The sequence below is a fragment of the Nomascus leucogenys genome, chromosome 22a (genome assembly GCF_006542625.1).
Source record: "Nomascus leucogenys isolate Asia chromosome 22a, Asia_NLE_v1, whole genome shotgun sequence".
NCBI lineage: Eukaryota > Metazoa > Chordata > Mammalia > Primates > Hylobatidae > Nomascus > Nomascus leucogenys.
Window position 1 is genome coordinate 13252359 of NC_044402.1, and position 18660 is coordinate 13271018.

The 18660-nt window shown below is 48.9% G+C and overlaps 1 protein-coding gene across 2 annotated transcripts in view; it reads right to left on the bottom strand.

The window, feature by feature from the left end:
- Positions 1-4620: 4620 nt before the first annotated feature.
- The window catches only part of SLC24A4 (solute carrier family 24 member 4), a 172226-nt gene continuing 158186 nt past the window's right edge, over positions 4621-18660 (bottom strand). For both annotated transcript variants that reach the window (XM_003260899.3, XM_003260898.3), the window contains exons 15-17: positions 14360-14472; positions 13898-13963; positions 4621-12673 (exon numbers count right to left, since the gene is read on the bottom strand). In XM_003260899.3, the coding sequence (XP_003260947.1) occupies positions 12521-12673; positions 13898-13963; positions 14360-14472 (332 nt within the window). In that variant the 3' untranslated portion in view covers positions 4621-12520. The remainder of the gene's footprint in view (positions 12674-13897; positions 13964-14359; positions 14473-18660) is intronic.

The window sequence follows — 18660 nt, forward strand, 5'->3', positions numbered from 1 at the left end:
TTTTAAGAGCTCCAGATCATGCCCTCCTTCGCCCTGGGGAGACCAGCCTTCTGGAGAGAAGGCAGCAAGGGAACAAGAGTGGAAGCTTTGAGGGGAGCAGTTCCTCCTTGCTGCACAGTGTCTGCGTTCTGCCTGCCATCATGGTGGCCATGCATAGGTGTTGGCTAAGTTGGAGGCACCAGGCCAGGTGACAGGGATGCATTATCTCATACAATGGGCTCAACAACCCTTTGCAGGCGGTTCACCATCCTAGTTTTGCAGAGGATGAGATGAGGGTCTCTGAGAGGCCAAATCACGCAGCCCAAATCCCAAAGACTTCCCAGATGCCACGATTCCAAATGGGACTCATCATCTCCCATGCCCCAAACCTGCTCCTCCCCTGGGCTTCCCTGTCAGAGGGCTGGGAGCTTTGCTCTCCTCCTCTCTCCCCCTTCTCTCAATAATCAGTTCACAAATTCTGTGGGTGACAGCACCTCCACATGCACCTACAAGTCACCCTGCAAACACTGAACATCTGCCCTGAGACGACCTCTCCTCTCCGCAAACGGCCTCACCTCATTTCTGGGCTTCTGGCTCCTGGCTGATGGCTGTTGTTCTGGTCTTGTTACCATTCCCTCATCCCAGCCATTCTCCACACTGCATCGGGTGGCCCTTCAGAAACTGGAATCCAGAGCAGCTGCTGCTCTGGGAAGCCACCCTCAGTGGCTCCCCACTGGCTGACCCTCGAGGCCCTCCCACTCTCAGATGCACCCTCACCTGCATCTCTCTCTCTTCCCACTCTCACTCCGGGGCCCTGTGCTATGTCCTACGGCTGATCTAACAATCACCATAAATTTAGTGGCTTAAAACATCACACATTTATAACCTTACAGTTTGGAAGGTCAAAAATCTAAAAATGAGTTTCCCTGGGCTAAAATCAAGGTGTCAGCAGGGATGCTTTCCTTCTGGAGACTTGGGGAGAATCCAATTCCTGCCTTTCCCAGCTTCTAGAAGCTTCCTGCATTCCTTGGCTCAAGGACCCCACATTATTCTGACCTCTGCTTCCATCAGCTCATCTCCTCTCTCTGACCCTCCTGGCCACCTCTTACGAGCACAGTGTGATGACCTCGGACCCACCCATATAATCCAAAATTATCTCCCCATCTCAACATCCTTCACTTAATCACACCTGCAAATTCCCCTCTGCCATGTAAGAAAACATAGTCACAGCTTCTGAGGATTAGGATGTGGACATCTCTGGGGCGCATTATTCAGCCCACTGTAGCCCCCATGAAGTTTCCGGTTTGAGCTACTTGGAATTCTTTCATAATCTCTATATCGTGCTTTTTCCTGGTTATTCATTGTCTCCTTTTAAATCACAAAATGTTTGCTGTGATTTAAATGTATGTCTGTGTGCGTGACTCCCCTTCATCACCCTTGACACCCTTCATTCTTTAAGCCTTGGCTTGAATCCATGTCTTCCTTGACTGCTGAGATGGTTGGGTGCCCATTCTCTGGGCTCCTGCAGCTCCCCTGAGTTCACCTCCTCCCAGAATTGGGGGACACTTAGCTCCCTCCATCTCTGCAGCCAGCACTTGGCATGATGCTTGGGACGGAATAGGCCCTCAGTACATGTTTGTTGAATGAGTCAATGTGTGAAAAAGAACCTTTGTGCTGCTTCTAGGTTTCAAAGGCCAGCATGAGAGATGAGTTTAGACATCCCCAGATTGTACCCATGTTTGGTGGGGGCCACAGGTGAGAATATTTCAGATTGAGTTTGTTCAAGAACATTCCAAATGAATGATAACCAAATAACAACAGAAGCAAGCTTACAAACAAAAGATCATAAAAACCAGAGGCAGCTGATTCATTCTGGCCTGGGGGTCTGGGAAGGCCTTGAAGGAAGTATGGGCTCTCCTCTGCAGGACAGAGGACTGGAGAAGCTGTTTCAAGCAGAGGGAGTAGCAGGAGGACAGGCACAGAGTCATGCAAGATAAAGAGGGAGAAGGAGAAGGGACATTCCTGTGTGATGATGTTAGAAATATGAGACAGGTCACCTCAGGTCACCCACTGAGGCCATCGGAAGTCAACAAATGTTTCTGTGTCTGTGTGTTTTCAAGTCCAGAGATGACTCCAGTGGACAGCCAGGATGGAGAACCACTGGGCAGGAGAAAGAGGCTCCAGGTTGGAATGCAGGGAAACACTTTCATATAAGGAGCAGGTGGAGGAGAAGCCAGGTGAGGAGATGAGAAATGATGATGCAAAGGAGGCCGGGCACCATGGCTCACTCCTGTAATCCTAGCACTTTGGGAGGCTGAGGCAGGCAGATCTCTTGAGCCCAGGGGTTTGAGACCAGCCTGGGCAACACGGCAAAAACCCCATCTCTACAAAATAATACAAAAATTAGCCAGGCTTGGTGGTATGCGCCTGTAGTCCCAACTACTCAAGAGGCTGAGATGGGAGGATCACTTGAGCCTGGGAGGTCAAGGCAGCAGTGAGCTATGATCGTGCCACTGCATTCCAGCCTGGGTGACACAGCAAGAATCTGTCTCAAAAAAAAAAAAAAAGAAGAGAAGAAGAAGAAGAAAAGAAAAGAAGAAGAAGAAGAAGAAGAAGAAGAAGAAGAAGAAGAAGAAGAAGAAGAAGAGGAAGAAGAAGAAGAAGAAGAAAAGAAGAAGAAGAAGAAGAAGCAGCAGCAGCAGCAGCAGCAGCAGCAGAGGAGAATCTGAAGAGAGAATTTGTTTATTCGGGAGGACACTATCTACAGTATTAAAATCTGCAGAATGACCAAGGAGAGCAAAAACCCAGGGTTATCAGGATCTGACATTCAAGGCAGAGGACAGGATGTTCAGACCTCACAGGCAGTGAGTGGAGACTGAGTCGTGGAAGAGAGTCCATTGGTGGGGACCGAGAGAGGTCAGAACCCACTCCCATGTCTCCTCCCCACTCTACCACTTTGCTCTTCCTGGTGGACACCAGTCAGCAAATGTAGGTGACAGAAGCCTGGGAGAGGCCTGCTCCTGGAACCAGAGGACCAGCAGACCACCTGCACCAGGACCTGTGTCAACTTGCAATTGCCTGGAGCAACTTTTAGGAAACATCAAAAACAACCTGAGAAAGCCTGGTGTGGTAGCCCAGGCCTGTCGTCCCAGGTCCTTGGGAGGCTGAGACAGGAGGATCCCTCGAGCCCAGGAGTTCAAGTCTAGCCTGGGCAACACAGCAAGACCCTGTCTCTGAAACAAACAAGCAAACAAACAGCAAATCCAAAACAAAAAGCAAAGAAACCAAGCTGATAGAGACTGAGCTGTGGCTGTGAAGGCAGCTGAGGGGGCGAGCTCCCAGGCAGATCGGATTCAGCCGAACCACTGCTCCCTTATCTGTTCCGGGCAGCCCTGGGCAATGGAAGGGGCCGTGGCTTCTCAGGCTGGTTCTCACAGTCACTAGCCTAGAGACCCCTTTGTAAAGGGGGGATGACACCCATTCTGTTTCATTGGCTTTGTAAGCGATGAAGTGCCAGATACCATGAGGGACACTGGGATGCCCAGAGCCTTGAGTACAAGGCCTGCAGAATCCACAAAGCCCATGCACTGGAATGACCAAGACAGGAAATCAGTTACAAAGTAGGAAGGACCCTATCACATAGATGAACTGGAATGAGCTAAAATGAAAGGGTTTTCTAGCCCATCTAAAGTAGAACTTCTTGAACTATCTGTGGGCAAGATTCAAACAATATTTTAAAATAATTTTAATCCATTGTGGACTGACATTTTTGTAATGCAATATAAAGAAATTACTGGAAAGATGCAACCAGATTCCAAAAACCCAGATTCCAACAAAATTACTCATCACATTTCTATCAATGTTTATATTCTCTCTTGATTTCTGTGCTCATTTTGCTGCAGACTGATAAGAAGCCCCGTCTGTGCGCAGGCTTGGGTGTGAGTAGGGTTGATCTACTCCCTGCTCAATGTTGACCGGTTGCATGGACATCACCTGGGAACTTGCTAGAACTCTAGCCTCTTGGGCCTCAGCCCATTTCTGCTGAACCAGAATCTGCTTTTTTGACAAGATACCCAACTGATTCGTGTGCATGTTGAAGTTTGTGGTGACACCCATGGCAGCTAGGACTCAGGAATGTTTTGCAGAATGAAGGAATTAACCAAAACCTCTACTCCTGAACCTCAGTTTCCCATGACGTAAGAGCTGATGACACAAACCTTCTTTCTGATGAGCAGGACCAGCTACGTAGTTTGCAGAGCCCACTGCAAAAGGAAAGGTGGGGGCTCCTTTTAAAAAAATCACTGAGGATTTCTAAGGTGGTGACAACCAAGCTGGGTCCTTCCAATGTGGGGCCACCTACAGGTCCCACCCTAGGAAGCTGCTGAGGTAAGATTGGGTCATTCTGGAGCCACTCATGCTAGCCAAGGTAAGTGATGAGAATTCTGCTCTGTTTCCATCTATTACCGGCCATTGTCATTAAAAAGCTGCAACCCCTTATCCTTTTTGAAGTTTATTTTTTCTTAATATGCAAATAGAAATGGCTTCAAATGGCTGTTATTCCAGTGTATAGAATTCTTTCAAAAATGCAAATATGTGTGTGTCTATTAAAACGTGAATAGAAGCTCTGTTTAGGGAAAGACAACTTGTGCTCATTTATTTTATTGACAGTGTACAGATTTTGATATATTGCATTACAATACTGACTGCTAGATTTCTTAGAAAGGTTTAGATTTGCTGTAGATTTTTTTCTTCACAATAAAAATAAACTCATGCCAGTGTTTGGTAACCAATAATATCAATTCATTCAAATTTAATGACAGTTTTATTAAACTAAGAATCTCATGTCACAGAGCATTCACAGTGCAGGAGGTCACAGTTATTGAAAAAATAAATAGCGGGATAAATATACTCATTATTTACAACTTTTCACCTCGATGATCCTGCTTTGCCCGTTAGAGAGAGAATGAACAAAGATGGTGGTGTTCAGCTCAGCGTGCCAGAACGATCTTGGGGTGACTCGAACAATGTGTGAACAGTCCCAGAAGTTCTTGGTTTTAGTTGTTTTTAAGGAGGTTCTTTCAGGACACAAGAGTCCTCTGATTCCATCTACCTGCTATTTGGTAGGTTCCCTCAGAAACCACACCCAGCCTGCATCCCCTTGGGCTTTGTGGATCTGCCTGGCCTCTCCTGGCTTGGACCCTTCCTTAGCAACTCCTGCATCTACCCCTGGGCCTGGCTGCATCTGGCTGACAGCCTTTTTCCTCTCTAGGTAATCAAAGCTCTCTTTGTGCTCAGACACCAGCAACTATTCCCTGCTGGCGGCTGCTGGGCAGGAGACACAGGCAGAGGCGCCCTGCCAGGCAGTGTGTGCTCTGAAAGGGAGACCCAGCCTCACAAAGCAGCAACCCCTACTGTGGAGCTCCCCAAGAGTGGCCACAGTGGCTCAGTCACAGTTCTGTCCGCAGGGTCTCCAGGGCCCCCAGGTCCAAGCTTCGTGCAGGAAGCTCAAGGAAGCAGACAGTGTGGTCATGGCGTCTGCAGCTTAGAGGGCAGGGATGAAAGGTGAGGGCGGAGATGCCCAGTGGCCAGAAAAAACTCACAAGAACAACTTATTTGGAAAAACAGAGCTGCCTTGTTCCCACTCCAGTCATTTTTCAGGAGGGGGAAAGTCCTCTCTTCTTCCATTGAAAGAGGACTGCGCGTCTGTCCTGAATGGACTTGGGAAATTCTGTGTAGAGAATTCTGGAGTGACAGCAAAGAAGGCTCTGTTGTTTGGGACATTCCCTTTAGGCACAAAGCCAGATCACACCAAACCATGCATCTAGAAACCAAAAGCTGCACATTCCCTCTCTTGATAGCTTAAAACATTTGTTTTCCAGTGATGGGGTGATGAGGGTACTGACTCTCTGCAGGATTAAGAATTTTATTGGCCTGGTCCACGGACAAGTCCCAACCAACATGTTGCATAAGAAGCAACTGCTTGGCCAGGCACGGTGGCTCACGCTTGTAATCCAGCACTTCGGAGGCCGAGGTGGGCGGATCACAAGGTCAGGAGATGGAGACCATCCTGGCTAACACGGTGAAACCCTGTCTCTACCAAAAATACAAAAAATTAGCCAGGCGTGGTGGCAGGTGCCTGTAGTCCCAGCTATTCAGGAGGCTGAGGCAGGAGAATGGCATGAACCCGGGAGGCGGAGCTTGCAGTGAGCTGAGATCGTGCCACTGCACTCCAGCCTGGGCGACAGAGTGAGGCTCCATCTCAAAAAAATAAAAAAAAAGAAACAACTGCTTGGGCCGGGTGCAGGGGCTCACACTTGTAATCCAGCACTTTGGGAGGTCAAGGCAGGAGGATCACTTGAGGCCAGGAGTTCAAGACCTACCTGGGCAACACAGAGAGATCCTGTCTCTAAAAAAAAATGAAAACAAATTAGCTGGATGTGGTGGCATGTGCCTGTAGTCCTGTCTACTTTTCAGGAGGATCACTGGAGCCTAGGAGTTTGAGGCTTTCGTGAGCTGTGATCGAGCCACTGCACTCCAGCCTGGGCAACAGAGTGAGGCCCTTTCTCAAAAAGAAAAAAAAAAAAAAAGCAACTGTTTGAATTCTAGCAACAGTGGGAATAGGTGTAGCTTAAGCCGGCATTTGTCACTGGGGTTATAACTAAGGAACAGCCAATTCTCAGACCTGTAAATCCAAGGGATAGAAAAGCCACACAGCCAAGGGCTTGACTTTCCCACAGGCACAGTGTGGATTTTCAGCTCTCAGAGATGCCACCCATGGCCCTCAAATCCTGGTACCAGGGAATCCCAGCAGCAGACATGTTCCTAGACTAGACGAGAGTATACTGTCAGCCCTGTTAAGAAGCAAGAGGAAGATTCATAACTTTGACAACTGGACACTGACACCGTGAGATTGAATAAAGAGCCTTAGAAACATGCAGGTGAAAGACAACCCGTGTCCCCGGCAGTGTGTGCTTGTGCATGTTTGAGGATTTAACAGAGACGATGGCACCTGGGAGCCATTTGTCATTGAAAAGTTAGGAGTTTTAAAACTCCCATAAAATAACCAAAGCCCTAAAACCTCTCAGCTGGCTTCTCTGGAAAGATAGCTCCACCCTGGTTGCAGAATGGGAGGGAAAAGCCTCTTCTCCTGATTCTGGGTGGGCACCCATCTCCTTGCGTTGGGAGCACAGTGACAGGCTGGACATCCTCCCATTAGCTACCCAGCCTAAAGCTGAGCACAAAACTAGTGTCCCAATTTAGTTTTCTTTATCAAGAAGCAAATACAGCAACCTAAATCAAAATGCCTTTTTCTGGCCAGGCACGGTGGCTCACACCTTTAATCTCAGCACTCTGCGAGGCCCAGGTGGGCGGATCACTTGAGGTCAGGAGTTTGAAACCAGCCTGGCCAGCATGGTGAAACTCCTTCTCTACTAAAAATCCAAAAATTAGCTGGGCATGGTGGCGCATGCCTGTAGTCCCAGCTACCAGAGAGGCTGAGGTGGGAGAATCACTTGAACCCGGGAGGTGGAGGTTGCAACGAGCCAAGATGGCGCCACTGCACTCAAGCCTAGGCGACAGAGCGAGACCCTGTCTCAAAAAAAAAAAAAAAAAAAAAAAAAAAAAAAAAACCTGTACCCTGTGGATATGCCCTTTGGGGAACAGCTCTTTGCAGCAAGGCGAAGGGGCCCCCCACACAAGCTGGGCTGGTAAAGGCTGTGGCTCAAAGCGAACAGCAGAATCCCATGTTCTCTGTCCTGTGGCACAGGCCTAGAGAACGACTCCCTCACTCTTGTTCCCATATAACTGACACAGTGGGGAAGATTTTCCCAAAGGACAGGAAGGGCCCTTCTCCATGCTTTGAGAAGCCCCGAGGGAGGCTTCATGCTTGAGGGGCTCACAGGATGAGCTACAGAGACCAGGAAATCCTTTGGGTGCACACACATAAAGAGAGAGCAAGGGCAGCACATCAGGCCCAGGGGTAGGTGGGGGTTGACGGGACTTACTGCCACCCAAGAGCTGCCTGCCCACAGAGCATTTTCAGAAATTTCTAGAAGTTTCTATGGGCAGGGTGTGGCAACAAAGCTGCTGAGAGGAGGACCACCTCATGTGCCCCACGTACTCCTGCTAACTGCCCCCAGGGGAGGATGGTTCCCATGGAAATCATGTCTGGAGGGCATTAGAGAGACCATGAATATTTAAAGCATGGCATTTGGGTACAATCTTCTGAGGATTTTCACTCTTAACAGGTAAGTTCTTTGTTTATTCGAGCCACACGCATCTGCTGAGAGTGGATCACAGCGACAGCACAGCCACCTTTTTCCAGCCAGGGAGGAGCACGGCCCGGAAGGAAAAGAAAGATGGGGATGCGAGACAAAAGACCAACCCCTCCCCCAAGGACCCATTCGCCCAGGGCAGAAAGGTCTGCTTCTCAACCGCTGAATCCCAGGGGGAAAGTTCCAAAGTGTGGCACCAGAACCTTCCCAGTTCCAGTTTCCTAAGCCCCACTCGCCCGTCTCCCATGGAGGGAAGGCACGGAAGGCAGCCTCAGCCGCTGGCACTGGGATTCATTCGCTCTTGCTTTTTCCCAGGGGGGATAAACTCTGATCCTCTCCTGTCCCTCTGTCCACCCCAGCTTTAAGGAGGGAGAGGGGCCCCAGGATTCAGAGAGGAGAAAGGACAGGCAGAAAGACGGGTATCCAGCAACCACACCACGCACACCCTTCCCGAAATCCCGGTCTGCCTGGGGAGTCAGGATTCTCTGAGATGGGCTCCTGCTGATGCGATTAGGCTTGCAAATCCCCATTAACAGGGAAGAGCAGGTGGAAGAAACCTGGACCCTGGGCCACCCAGGAACGGGCTTTGGTCAGGGTCTGCAGGACTGCCCTTGGGTGATACACACACCCCACCTGGTCAGGGAAGCTTGGTGCATTATCAGCTGCTTAGGTCTGTTAAGGCAGGGGATCGACAAGGGCAAAATCAAGAAACAGTCCTAACAGGTGAGGGGTAAGGAGCAGGTGAAAATTCACAAGGGCAGGCTGGGCGTGGTGGCTCACACCTGTAATCCCAGCACTTTGGGAAACTGAGGCAGGTGGATCACCTGAGGTCAGGAGTTTGAGACCAGCCTGGCCAACATGGTGAAAACCCGTCTCTACTAAAAATACAAAAATCAGCTGGGTGTGGCAGCGCACGCCTGTAATCCTAGCTACAGCCTCGGGAGGCTGAGGCACGAGAACTGCTTGAACCTGGGAGGTGGAGGTTGCAGTGAGCCAAGATGGCGCCACTGCACTCCAGCCTGGGTGACAGAGCAAGACGCTATCTCAAAAAAAAAAAAAAGAAAAGAAAAGAAAAGAAAATTCATAAGGGCAGCCAGCTCTGTGCATAAGGAGGAGACACAGGTGACAAGGGGTAGAGGCATGAAGGCCAGCAGACTGTGGGTAATAGGAAGGACGGGGTGGGTAAGGCGAGGACTGTGTCCTGCCCACAGTGCCCTTAATCACCAGTCTCTCATTGCATCTGACCCAGAACCTTCCTCCAGGGCCAGGTTCTCAAGATACTGGACACCTTCCACTCTAACCACGCTTGACCTGGTGAGGCAAAATTCCAAACCAGAAGTCCACAGGAACCACCTGCTCCTGTGTCTATAGGCATTTTCCATCTGAGTGCAATGGTTTGTTTGTTTGTTTTTTTTTTTCTTTTCTGCCCCCAATGAGAAGAGCTAAATTCATTTTTTTAAATTGCCTATTTCTGTAGCAGAGTAATTATCCCATGCTAATGAGCTTTGGGAATAAAATAATCCTGCGTAGTGATGAAAGCGTAATTTAAAAATGAAAGCCTAATTAATCATGCAATTCTTTAAACTTGTGATGGAAAAATATTTAGTTAAAAAAGAGAATTTTCCACCTACAGTGTACATATAGTTTTCTAGATTTAATAAATGCATAGATCCTTTAAAGGAAGTTACATTGGCACATTAAAGTCAAAAGAAAATTAGCCAACAGGAGCATATTACATATTAAAAAACATTATTTTAGTTTCTAACTGCAACTTTAGAGACTAAGAGTATCCGTTTAGAATCTCAAATGGGTTCTGCTGAGGAAGAGGAGGGTAATTAGGATACGTGTGCTCTGAAAGCTACACAAGGCTTCAGAGAATTGAAAACCAGCAGGGATGCCATCGGGGCCACGTGGCCTGTGCCTTGTCATAGCTAAAAGTAATTTTTGGTCTTTTTTTCAAGAAAAAATAGAGGCATTGGATAGGGATGGATATTAGGAAATGACCTGAGGAACCTAGGAGTCAATGATGTATTGATGAGGTTTTCCCTCAAACAGTAAAAACCAACCAGGAGGGTAAAGTCATACCCACACTCACTCCCCAAGTGTGGCCAACTTACAGAGGCTGGCCTGGGAGAGGTGATGGACTGGGGCTTGGCCTCCCTTCTGCTATGACTGGCCATTGAACTAGAGACCCTTGACCTCTCCAAGACACTACTTTCTGTTAAGTGGGGAGGATAATCCCTAGGTACATCATAGGGCAGTTTGGAGAATCAAAACAGAGACAGAAGCACTTTGGAACCTGGATGAGCCTGTAAGATCAGAGGAACCAGGAGAACTTAGCTATTGAGGGGACAGAGTGGTCCCGAGGGCTCTGGAATCCCTGCAGCTAAAGTTTATACTGGTGCATCAACAGGGTCCCTGCCTTCCCTCTTTGCTGATTTCTTAGGAAAATCACCCTCGTCCTAAAGTTGAAGACCACTCAGCCCAATTTCTAGGTAAAAAATCAAAAAGAGAAGCCTGAACTTGGTGTAGCCATGATACTAATACTGATGTGAATCCCAAATAGAAGCCTGGTGGTGGGGGTGAGGTCCTGTCGCAGGCTCATGCAACAGGGAACTTAAGGGACACAAGCACGAACACTTCCTCCTTTTGAAACTCAGGAGGCCCTAAAGAGCACAGTCAGAAATTCCAACCAGGGTCACGATCTTTGAGTCTCAGGAAAGGATTAGCTACTGGATTTAAACTCATCACCAAGTTTAAAGTGATGTCTGGTGAATCACAAAAAAATGTTCTTTCCTCTTACCTCATCATGGGTAATTCCCACACATTCATCCGTGCAAAATATCTCAATATTCAAAGTGCATCAAATCGGATAGACTTTTGCAATAGAAATATTAAAAAAATAAAAAACCTCTCTATAAAATTAATTGTGCTTTCTTGTTTAGAAACCATAAACCATAAATGGTTTGTATTCATAAATCTTTTAAATATATATTTGAGAGCTATGAAGTGGTCGAAAATTATTTTATATTTTTCTATCTAGTTTTGAGTCAGCCTCCCATTCTTGGCCTGTCACGTGTAGTAAACTACGTGGTTCCAGAAGCTTAGCTCTAAATATTCTAAATTATGATTTTCACACTTGCCTTCAGCTAACCAGAAAGCAGTTTGTTGTTCTTCAGGCAATCTCTCTTCTTGTCATTAACCAGCACTTCTGACACACTCAGTCCAGTTCAGCAGGCTATGAAATTTGTTGGGCATATAAATAACTGGAACTTTCAACAGGGTGGTTTTGAAACTAGAGCATTAACAAATAAATGACAAACCCACAAGGACAGTGCATTGTGTCACATAGAAGATCTGGAAAGTACAGCTGTAAACTATAATCTCCAGTCTCTGAGTTAGCACCTTTCCACGTTAGTCTCTTACCTTTTTCCCTATTCCAAACCAAACACCTCAGTGCCAATGCAAGATGGCGTACAGAGGATTTGTGTCTTTACGATCATTACTTTTTTGGTGTGTATCACGATCCTTTCATATGGAATGATAGTTTTCAAGTATGATGACCTATATGATGTTTCATTTTTTAATATTTCATTGCTTATTCTCTGAATGCATCAATAAAAGTGAGAAGAATATTCACTCATTTTCTCTCTTCCACAGAAAAAAATTATTTTCATTCTTCCAGTTTTTCCAGGAAAAGGGGTAGAATGTCTGCCATCATGGGCCCTAAACCCCACCAGGTTGAGGTCTTGCCCCTTCCAAACTGTGGGTGCTTCCAGCAAAAGTCAGAGGCTCCCAGGAGCACATGCTGCCTAAGGAACCGCCTCTGGGCTGGAGGTGACACTTGAGAACAACATTCCTATTTTGCACCTGCCCTATGAGATCTCGTGCTCACAAATGACCTCATTTCTGAGGCTGCCTGCAGAACAGAAAGACAAACTGCATGCAGAAGTCCTTCTGACTAAAGTGTGCAGGAGAGATGAGATGCTCGGCACATCTCCATGGTTGGCAGCTCAGGGGTCTTCGAAGCTGCTCAGGTAATGGCCCCCGAATCCAGCCTTGCAGGGGCGGAACTCCAAGGAGGAGGAGGACGCCCAGCAGCCTGGCCTGTGACCAGACAAAGACCACGATGGCTCTTCCTTCCAGTGTGTGAAAGAACGGACAGTGGCTGCCTATGCAGGAGAGACCTGTGGTGGGGGAAAGAGGGGAGAGGAGGACGCCAGTGTCACAGGGTGTCCAGATCAGCTCCCAGGGGCCGCGACTCAGCGCTAATCGTCTTCCCGGCACATCGGCAAGTTGACGAAGGTAAAGACGTTAAACTCTATCATTATGGAGAAGCACAAGAAGATGGCGTAGAGAACCAGCACGTAGACACCCAGCTTCCGGTCCAGTCGCCACTTGTTTAGGTGGATGCCGAGGACCTGGGAGGACAGAGTGCGGGAACTGGGCTTGCAGGGCAAAGAAATACAAGAGGCATTTCTACGGGTAAGCGACACCCATGTGGGGAAGCCTAGAACATTCTCCAGAATGTGGGCAAGTGTAGCGGGGTGCTGCAGGATGATCCTCAGTTTGACCAGAATAAGCCCTAGAGGGCTTAGACTTGCCCCATGAAAGGGCGAGTCTCTGTCCTAGCTGCATTGACTCAGGGACACACAGCAGCCACCCTCATGGGACCGGCCCTCCCCAGGCAGGCACATCATTTCCTCCCGGCTGGTCATAGGCATGTGGTCCTCCTTGCCCAGGCCTTCTCTAGAGACAAACGGGGGCTTTAGCTGGATGACCCCTGTGCTTCAGAGCGTGGCACCATGGTCTTTTCCCTTGTCTCCTTAGCACAATTTCCAAGGCTCCTATGGATTCCTGGCTGGGCAAATGTCTGCTTGAGCCATCTTTCTCTGTGTGTGTGTGTGTGCACGTGTGTGTGTGTGTTTGGGGTAGAGGGTTAAAGCACAGAATTATCTTACATTCCTCCCTGATCCTTCTACCTTTCCTTCCACTGCCTTCCTCCTTGTCCCTCAGTCAAGGCTTCCTGGGGCTGGATCCCAGGAACTTCACTGGAGCATTGTGGGTAAAAAGTCAGAGTTCCCTAAGGACAGACCAACCTGGGTTCAAATCCTAGCTTTGCCATTGCCCAATTCCGTGACCTTGGGAAAGTTAACCCCTGAGCCCTGATTTCTTCTGCAATGGGAATGATAGCACCTCCCTCATCGGGTGGTTGTCAGGATTGAATACAGTGATGCTGAAGTCAAGTGCTCAGCACAGACCTGGGCACGTGGGGTAGGGAGGCCTCGATTATTCCGACGTGCCATCCTGAGGGATGTCATGCCTCCCATTTGTCAGCTCAGATGCGCAGGGGAGGATCTCTCTCCTACTGGCACTAGAGAGGAACTGGACCAGGCAGTAAGAAAGGAAATGCAGTTCGCTTCCTCTGGGGACTTCTTATGTACTCAGGAAAAGCACAGTGAGGGTGCCAATGCTCTTGGCAAAGACTGGACTTGGGTGTGTCTATGAACGTCTACATTTTCTTGCCTTTATCTTTCATTACCAAGGGAAGTGACAGGGGTGTTCAGAGTCACGTAAGTCACGAGGCGGAATCAGATGAAATCAAGTATGCATAAGGCATCTGTTTTGGAATTGTAAAGACTCACGGTGAGAGCAACAGAGCCCAGCAACAGGACCACGGAATAGACCAGCCCCCGGCTGTTGATCTTCACCTGGAAAATCAAACACACGTGCCCTGAGTCTCTTGACTGCTCAGAGCCAATCCATCCAGAAATCCCAGTGTGCCTGGGCCAATGCATTCCCTCATCAGGAAAACACAGGTGTTTACAGGTGACCACACGGTCGTGGAGGGTCAGGAAAATATGGATTCAAGTCACGACCCTGCTCATCTGAGGAGACGGCCTGGGATGGGGACAGGCACACCAGCGGGCTGAGGTGAGGAGTGGAAGTGCAGACATCCCTAAGGTGCTCTAGTAGCCGCCATGGAAAATGGGTGTCTGAGTGCCAAGGAGAGGAGGCGGTCGTCTCCCAGAGCCTCTGGCTGGAACTGGGCCAACACCACTATCCTTCTGGGTAAAACACATCTGTTCAAGGTGAGAGGAACTTACTGTTGATCCATAATTAACAACCATGGTCTGCAGGCCCCACGGTACGCCAAGTCCTACCAGGATGTCAAACACGTTGCTTCCTATGGTGTTGGAGACTGCCATGTCCCCAAGGCCTGCAGGGGACAACAACACATTTATAAGAGCAGGTCACCAGAAGCCTGTATTCTTTTTCCTAACTGTTCTATCAGTGCCATTCCTTGGAAAGGAATTCCTTCTGCAAGGACCTTACATTTCTAAACCTTTTCATAAGGCCTCAGATCCATGCCCTTCCTGAAGCCTAAAGGGGACTATTATGGGTTGACTGTGACCCTCCAAATTCATATGTGGAAGTTCTAACCCTCAGTACCTAAGAATGTGGCTTTATTTGGAGACAGGGTCTTTATAGAAGCAACAGGTTAAAATGAGGTCTTTAGGGTCTTAATCCAATATGACTGGTGTCCTTATAAAAAGGAGAAATTTGGACACACAGGGAGAACCTGGGCAAAGATGAAGACAGCCAAGGACGGAGAGGCAAGAGGGGCCTGGGACAGATTCTCCTTCAGGCTTCTGGCCTCCGGAACTGTGAGACAATACACTTCCGTTGTTTACGGCACCCCATTTGTGGGAACGACAGCCTAGCAGATGCACGCGGGCCCTTCATGATCTCTCCTGCCAGGCTCGTCAGCTGACGTTCTCTGAGGATTTCCGGCCACTGCGCCTCACTTCATGCTCCCAGCTACCCTGGGCTGGAGATTGGAGTGGGGCATCACCTCACGTGACAGAAAATGAAACTGAGGCTTGGGATGTGCCCAAGGGCACAGTTTGCAGGTGGTCCAAGGTCCCCTGGTACAGCATCCTTTTTACCAAGCCTCGAAGCATATTTGGGACCCAGGCAACAGCACCCACGACCCTGCCTGGGAATCATAGGATATCGGATTTTATGCCCTGGTAGTTTCTGAAGGGTGAGCTCTCCTTCCCCAACCAGACTAGAAGCACATCAGAGGCTGGGGCCCATGTCCTCATCCTTCCCCTTCCTGTCCAGCTGTCCAGTATCCAGCTAGCCACACAATCAGGAAGTTAGTAACTGGAGAGGCATATAATTAAGAAAGCAAACTTTTATAAGTAAGACTCGTACTGGCTGGAATCTGCCCTAACCCGGCCACTTAGCCATACTTCCACCCCACTGTCCTAACCTGGCACACATACGCATGTTTTTGGAATGAACAAACCTGAAACGCAAATGCCTAGAACCACAACATTGCTTTGGTAGCTGGCACATATGGCAGCCAACTCAGATTGGCACCCACACAGGTGGCCCATCTCTGTTTGACTACCAGCCCGCCTATGTTGCATAGGTCACCTCTTCCTCCCCTGCTTGTTGCTGTCATCTGTTGACCCCTTACACTCCTCCTCCCATCCTGCCCCAGGCACTTTTCTGAGTGACTTCAAAATCTCTTAGCTTAGTCCTGTTAGGGGTGGTGTCTCTGGGAACTCGGCCTTCTGGTCTCTTAGTGTCTGGTAAGATGTGGGAACATGCAGCAACTATTGTGGCCCAGTTAGTTGCACCTGGTGAAGAGGCAGGCACTCCGGCAGGTCAAGAGGGTAGGAAGGTGCCTGAGTTTGCAGAGGAGGGGATGAGCGGGTCTCAGGTTTGGTGGACTTCCTGCTCTGCACAAACGGGGCTGCTGGCAGCTGTGTGAGCCTTTGAGGACTTCTAGGGCAGTGCAACTCAAATTTTAGTGAGAACAGGAATCACCTGGGGGTCTTGTGAAAATGCAGATTCTGATTCAGTGGGTCTGAGGCAGGGCTTTGGAGTCTGCATTTCTCATTAGCTGCCAGGTCAAGCTGATGCTCGGGGCTAGGACCATGCTTTGTGCTGGGGGCCTGGAGGGAGGCCAGGATACGGTGCCTCTGGTTAGAGCACATGCTGCACAGCCTCCTGGTTTGTGCAGCAGGCTCTGAACAGGGGTTCCTGGATCTTTTGTCATCAGGAAGCTATTTTTTTTTTCTCTTTGAGACGAAGTCTCCCTCTGTCGCCTAGGCTGGAGTGCAGTGGTTCACTGCAACATCTGCCTCCTGGGTTAAAGCGATTCTCCTGCCTCAGCCTCCTGAGTAGCTGGGATTACAGGTGTGCGCCACCACACCTGGCTAATTTTTTTTTATTTTTAGTAGAGACGGGGTTTCACCATGTTGGCCGGACTGGTCTTGATCTCCTGACCTCAGGTGATCCGCCCACCTCGGCCTCCCAAAGTTCTGGGTTACAGGCATGAGCCACCGTGCCCAGCCAGGAAGCTATTTTTAACCACGTTTGTTGGAGTCCCTGTCAATCATATCAATGTTACCCTGAGAACAATTATGCAACCCCCACCCCTGGCCTCACCCTTCCTCAGTTTCTGTACTTCCACATTTCGCTGTAGCCACTCTGAGATGATGTGCTGCTTCAGAGCCCCATCTGTCCCTTGGTCCTAAAAGAGACCCTTTGTTGATCTTATTGGGACACTCCTCATTCCTGCAAGCCCTTAAACTTCCAGCATCCTAACACCCCTCCCTAGCCTGAACTCCAGGGCCAGTTGTTTAAACTGCACATTCCCTTGTCCGTTGACCTTCCACTGTATCCACCCAGCTGACTCTGGCTAGGGATGAACTTGTCATCTGTGCACCGCTGGAGTCGGCATGACTGAATCCCACCAAGTTCATGTCGCTGAACATTGGCCAGGCCCCCCGGTGCTCACCAGCTTTCCTTGTACTCACTGTACTGGGCTGAGTACCCTGCCCCCATTCATGTCCATCTGGAACCTGTGAATGTGACTTTATTTGGAAATAGGGTCTCTGAGGATGTACTCAAATTAAGGTAAGGTCATACTGAATTAGGGTGGGTTCTAATCTGATGACTGGTCTCCTTATAAGAAGGAGGAAGTCTGCTGGGTACAGTGGCTCACGCTTGTAATCCCAGCACTTTGGGAGGCTGAGACAGGTGGATCACTTGAGGCCAGGAGTTTGAGACCAGCCTGGCCAACATGGTGAAACCTTGTCTCTACTAAAAATACAAAAATTAGCTGGGTGTGGTGGCATGTGCCTGTAGTCCTGGCTACTCGGAAGGGTGAGGCAGGAGAACCTCTTGAACCCAGGAGGCAGAGGCCGAGATCACATCACTGTACTCCAGCCTGGGTGACAGAGTGAGACTCCATCACAAAAAAAAAAAAAAGAGGAAGAAGAAGGAGGAAGAGGAGGAGAAGAAGGAAGGAAGGAGGGAAGGAAGGAAGGGAAGGAGGAGGAAGAGGAGGAGGAGGGAGAGGAGGAGAAGGGAGAGGAGGAGGAGGGAGAGGAGGAGGAGGAGGAGGAGCAGGAGGAGGAAGTCGACACAGACATACCAAGGGAAGAATGCGGTGTGAAGGCAGAGGCACAGATTGGAGTGATGCAGCTACAAGCCAGGGAGACCCAAGGACTGCGTGACCACTGGAAGCTAGGAAGGGGCAAGGAAGGGTCTCTCCTAGAGCCTTCAAGGGACCATGGCACTGCTGACACCTGACTTTCAGACTTCTAGCTGCCAGAGTTGTGAGACAATGAACTTCTGTCATTTTAAGGCACCCTGCTGTGGCACTTTGTTATGACTCTCCTAGGAAACTAACATGCTCCCAACAAAAGTCACTCAGTTAAATTCCATTCCTCCCTCAGCTGCTGTCCCTAACTGTCCCCATTCTCTGTCAGGGCCCTGCCGACCAGCAAACGTACTCCCACTCTTCCTTTCCCCTCATCTCATGGTTTCTCAGGCACAACTCACTAACCAACCAATCAACCCTTTATCTTGGAGGAATAACACGTCCTGTCCCTCTTCCCAAAGCCAACCTTTCTCTTTGGGCACTGTTCTCTTCTCTTGTCTCCTGTGAGATTTTACGCCATTATTCACCCATCCCCATCCCTATACTTTCAAACTCTGTGCTGCGAGGAAGATCTGTGGATGTCCATGCTGGGATGCTACCTTGCTGGCAGAAAAGGAGAAGTCAGTATAAAACCTGCACTTGTTACAGCTCTTTTGTTACACCATCAAAGCTCATACACTCACTCCTTGTGTTGCTCAGCCTGTGCCACGTAGTAAGACCAAAACAAAAACCACCAAACAAACCAAAACATTACACATGTTCTAGAGGTCAGAAGAAGAATGGGGGAGTTGGATGTATAGGATGCCAGTGCTTTGCCTTTCTGGGACCAGAATGTTTCTTGTTATTAGCTCATTTGCTGTATAAAGTCTGGGCTTGGCCTCTGTTCAATCTCATATTGACTGCTGACCTCAGAACATTTTTGTTTTTATACAACCACACTAG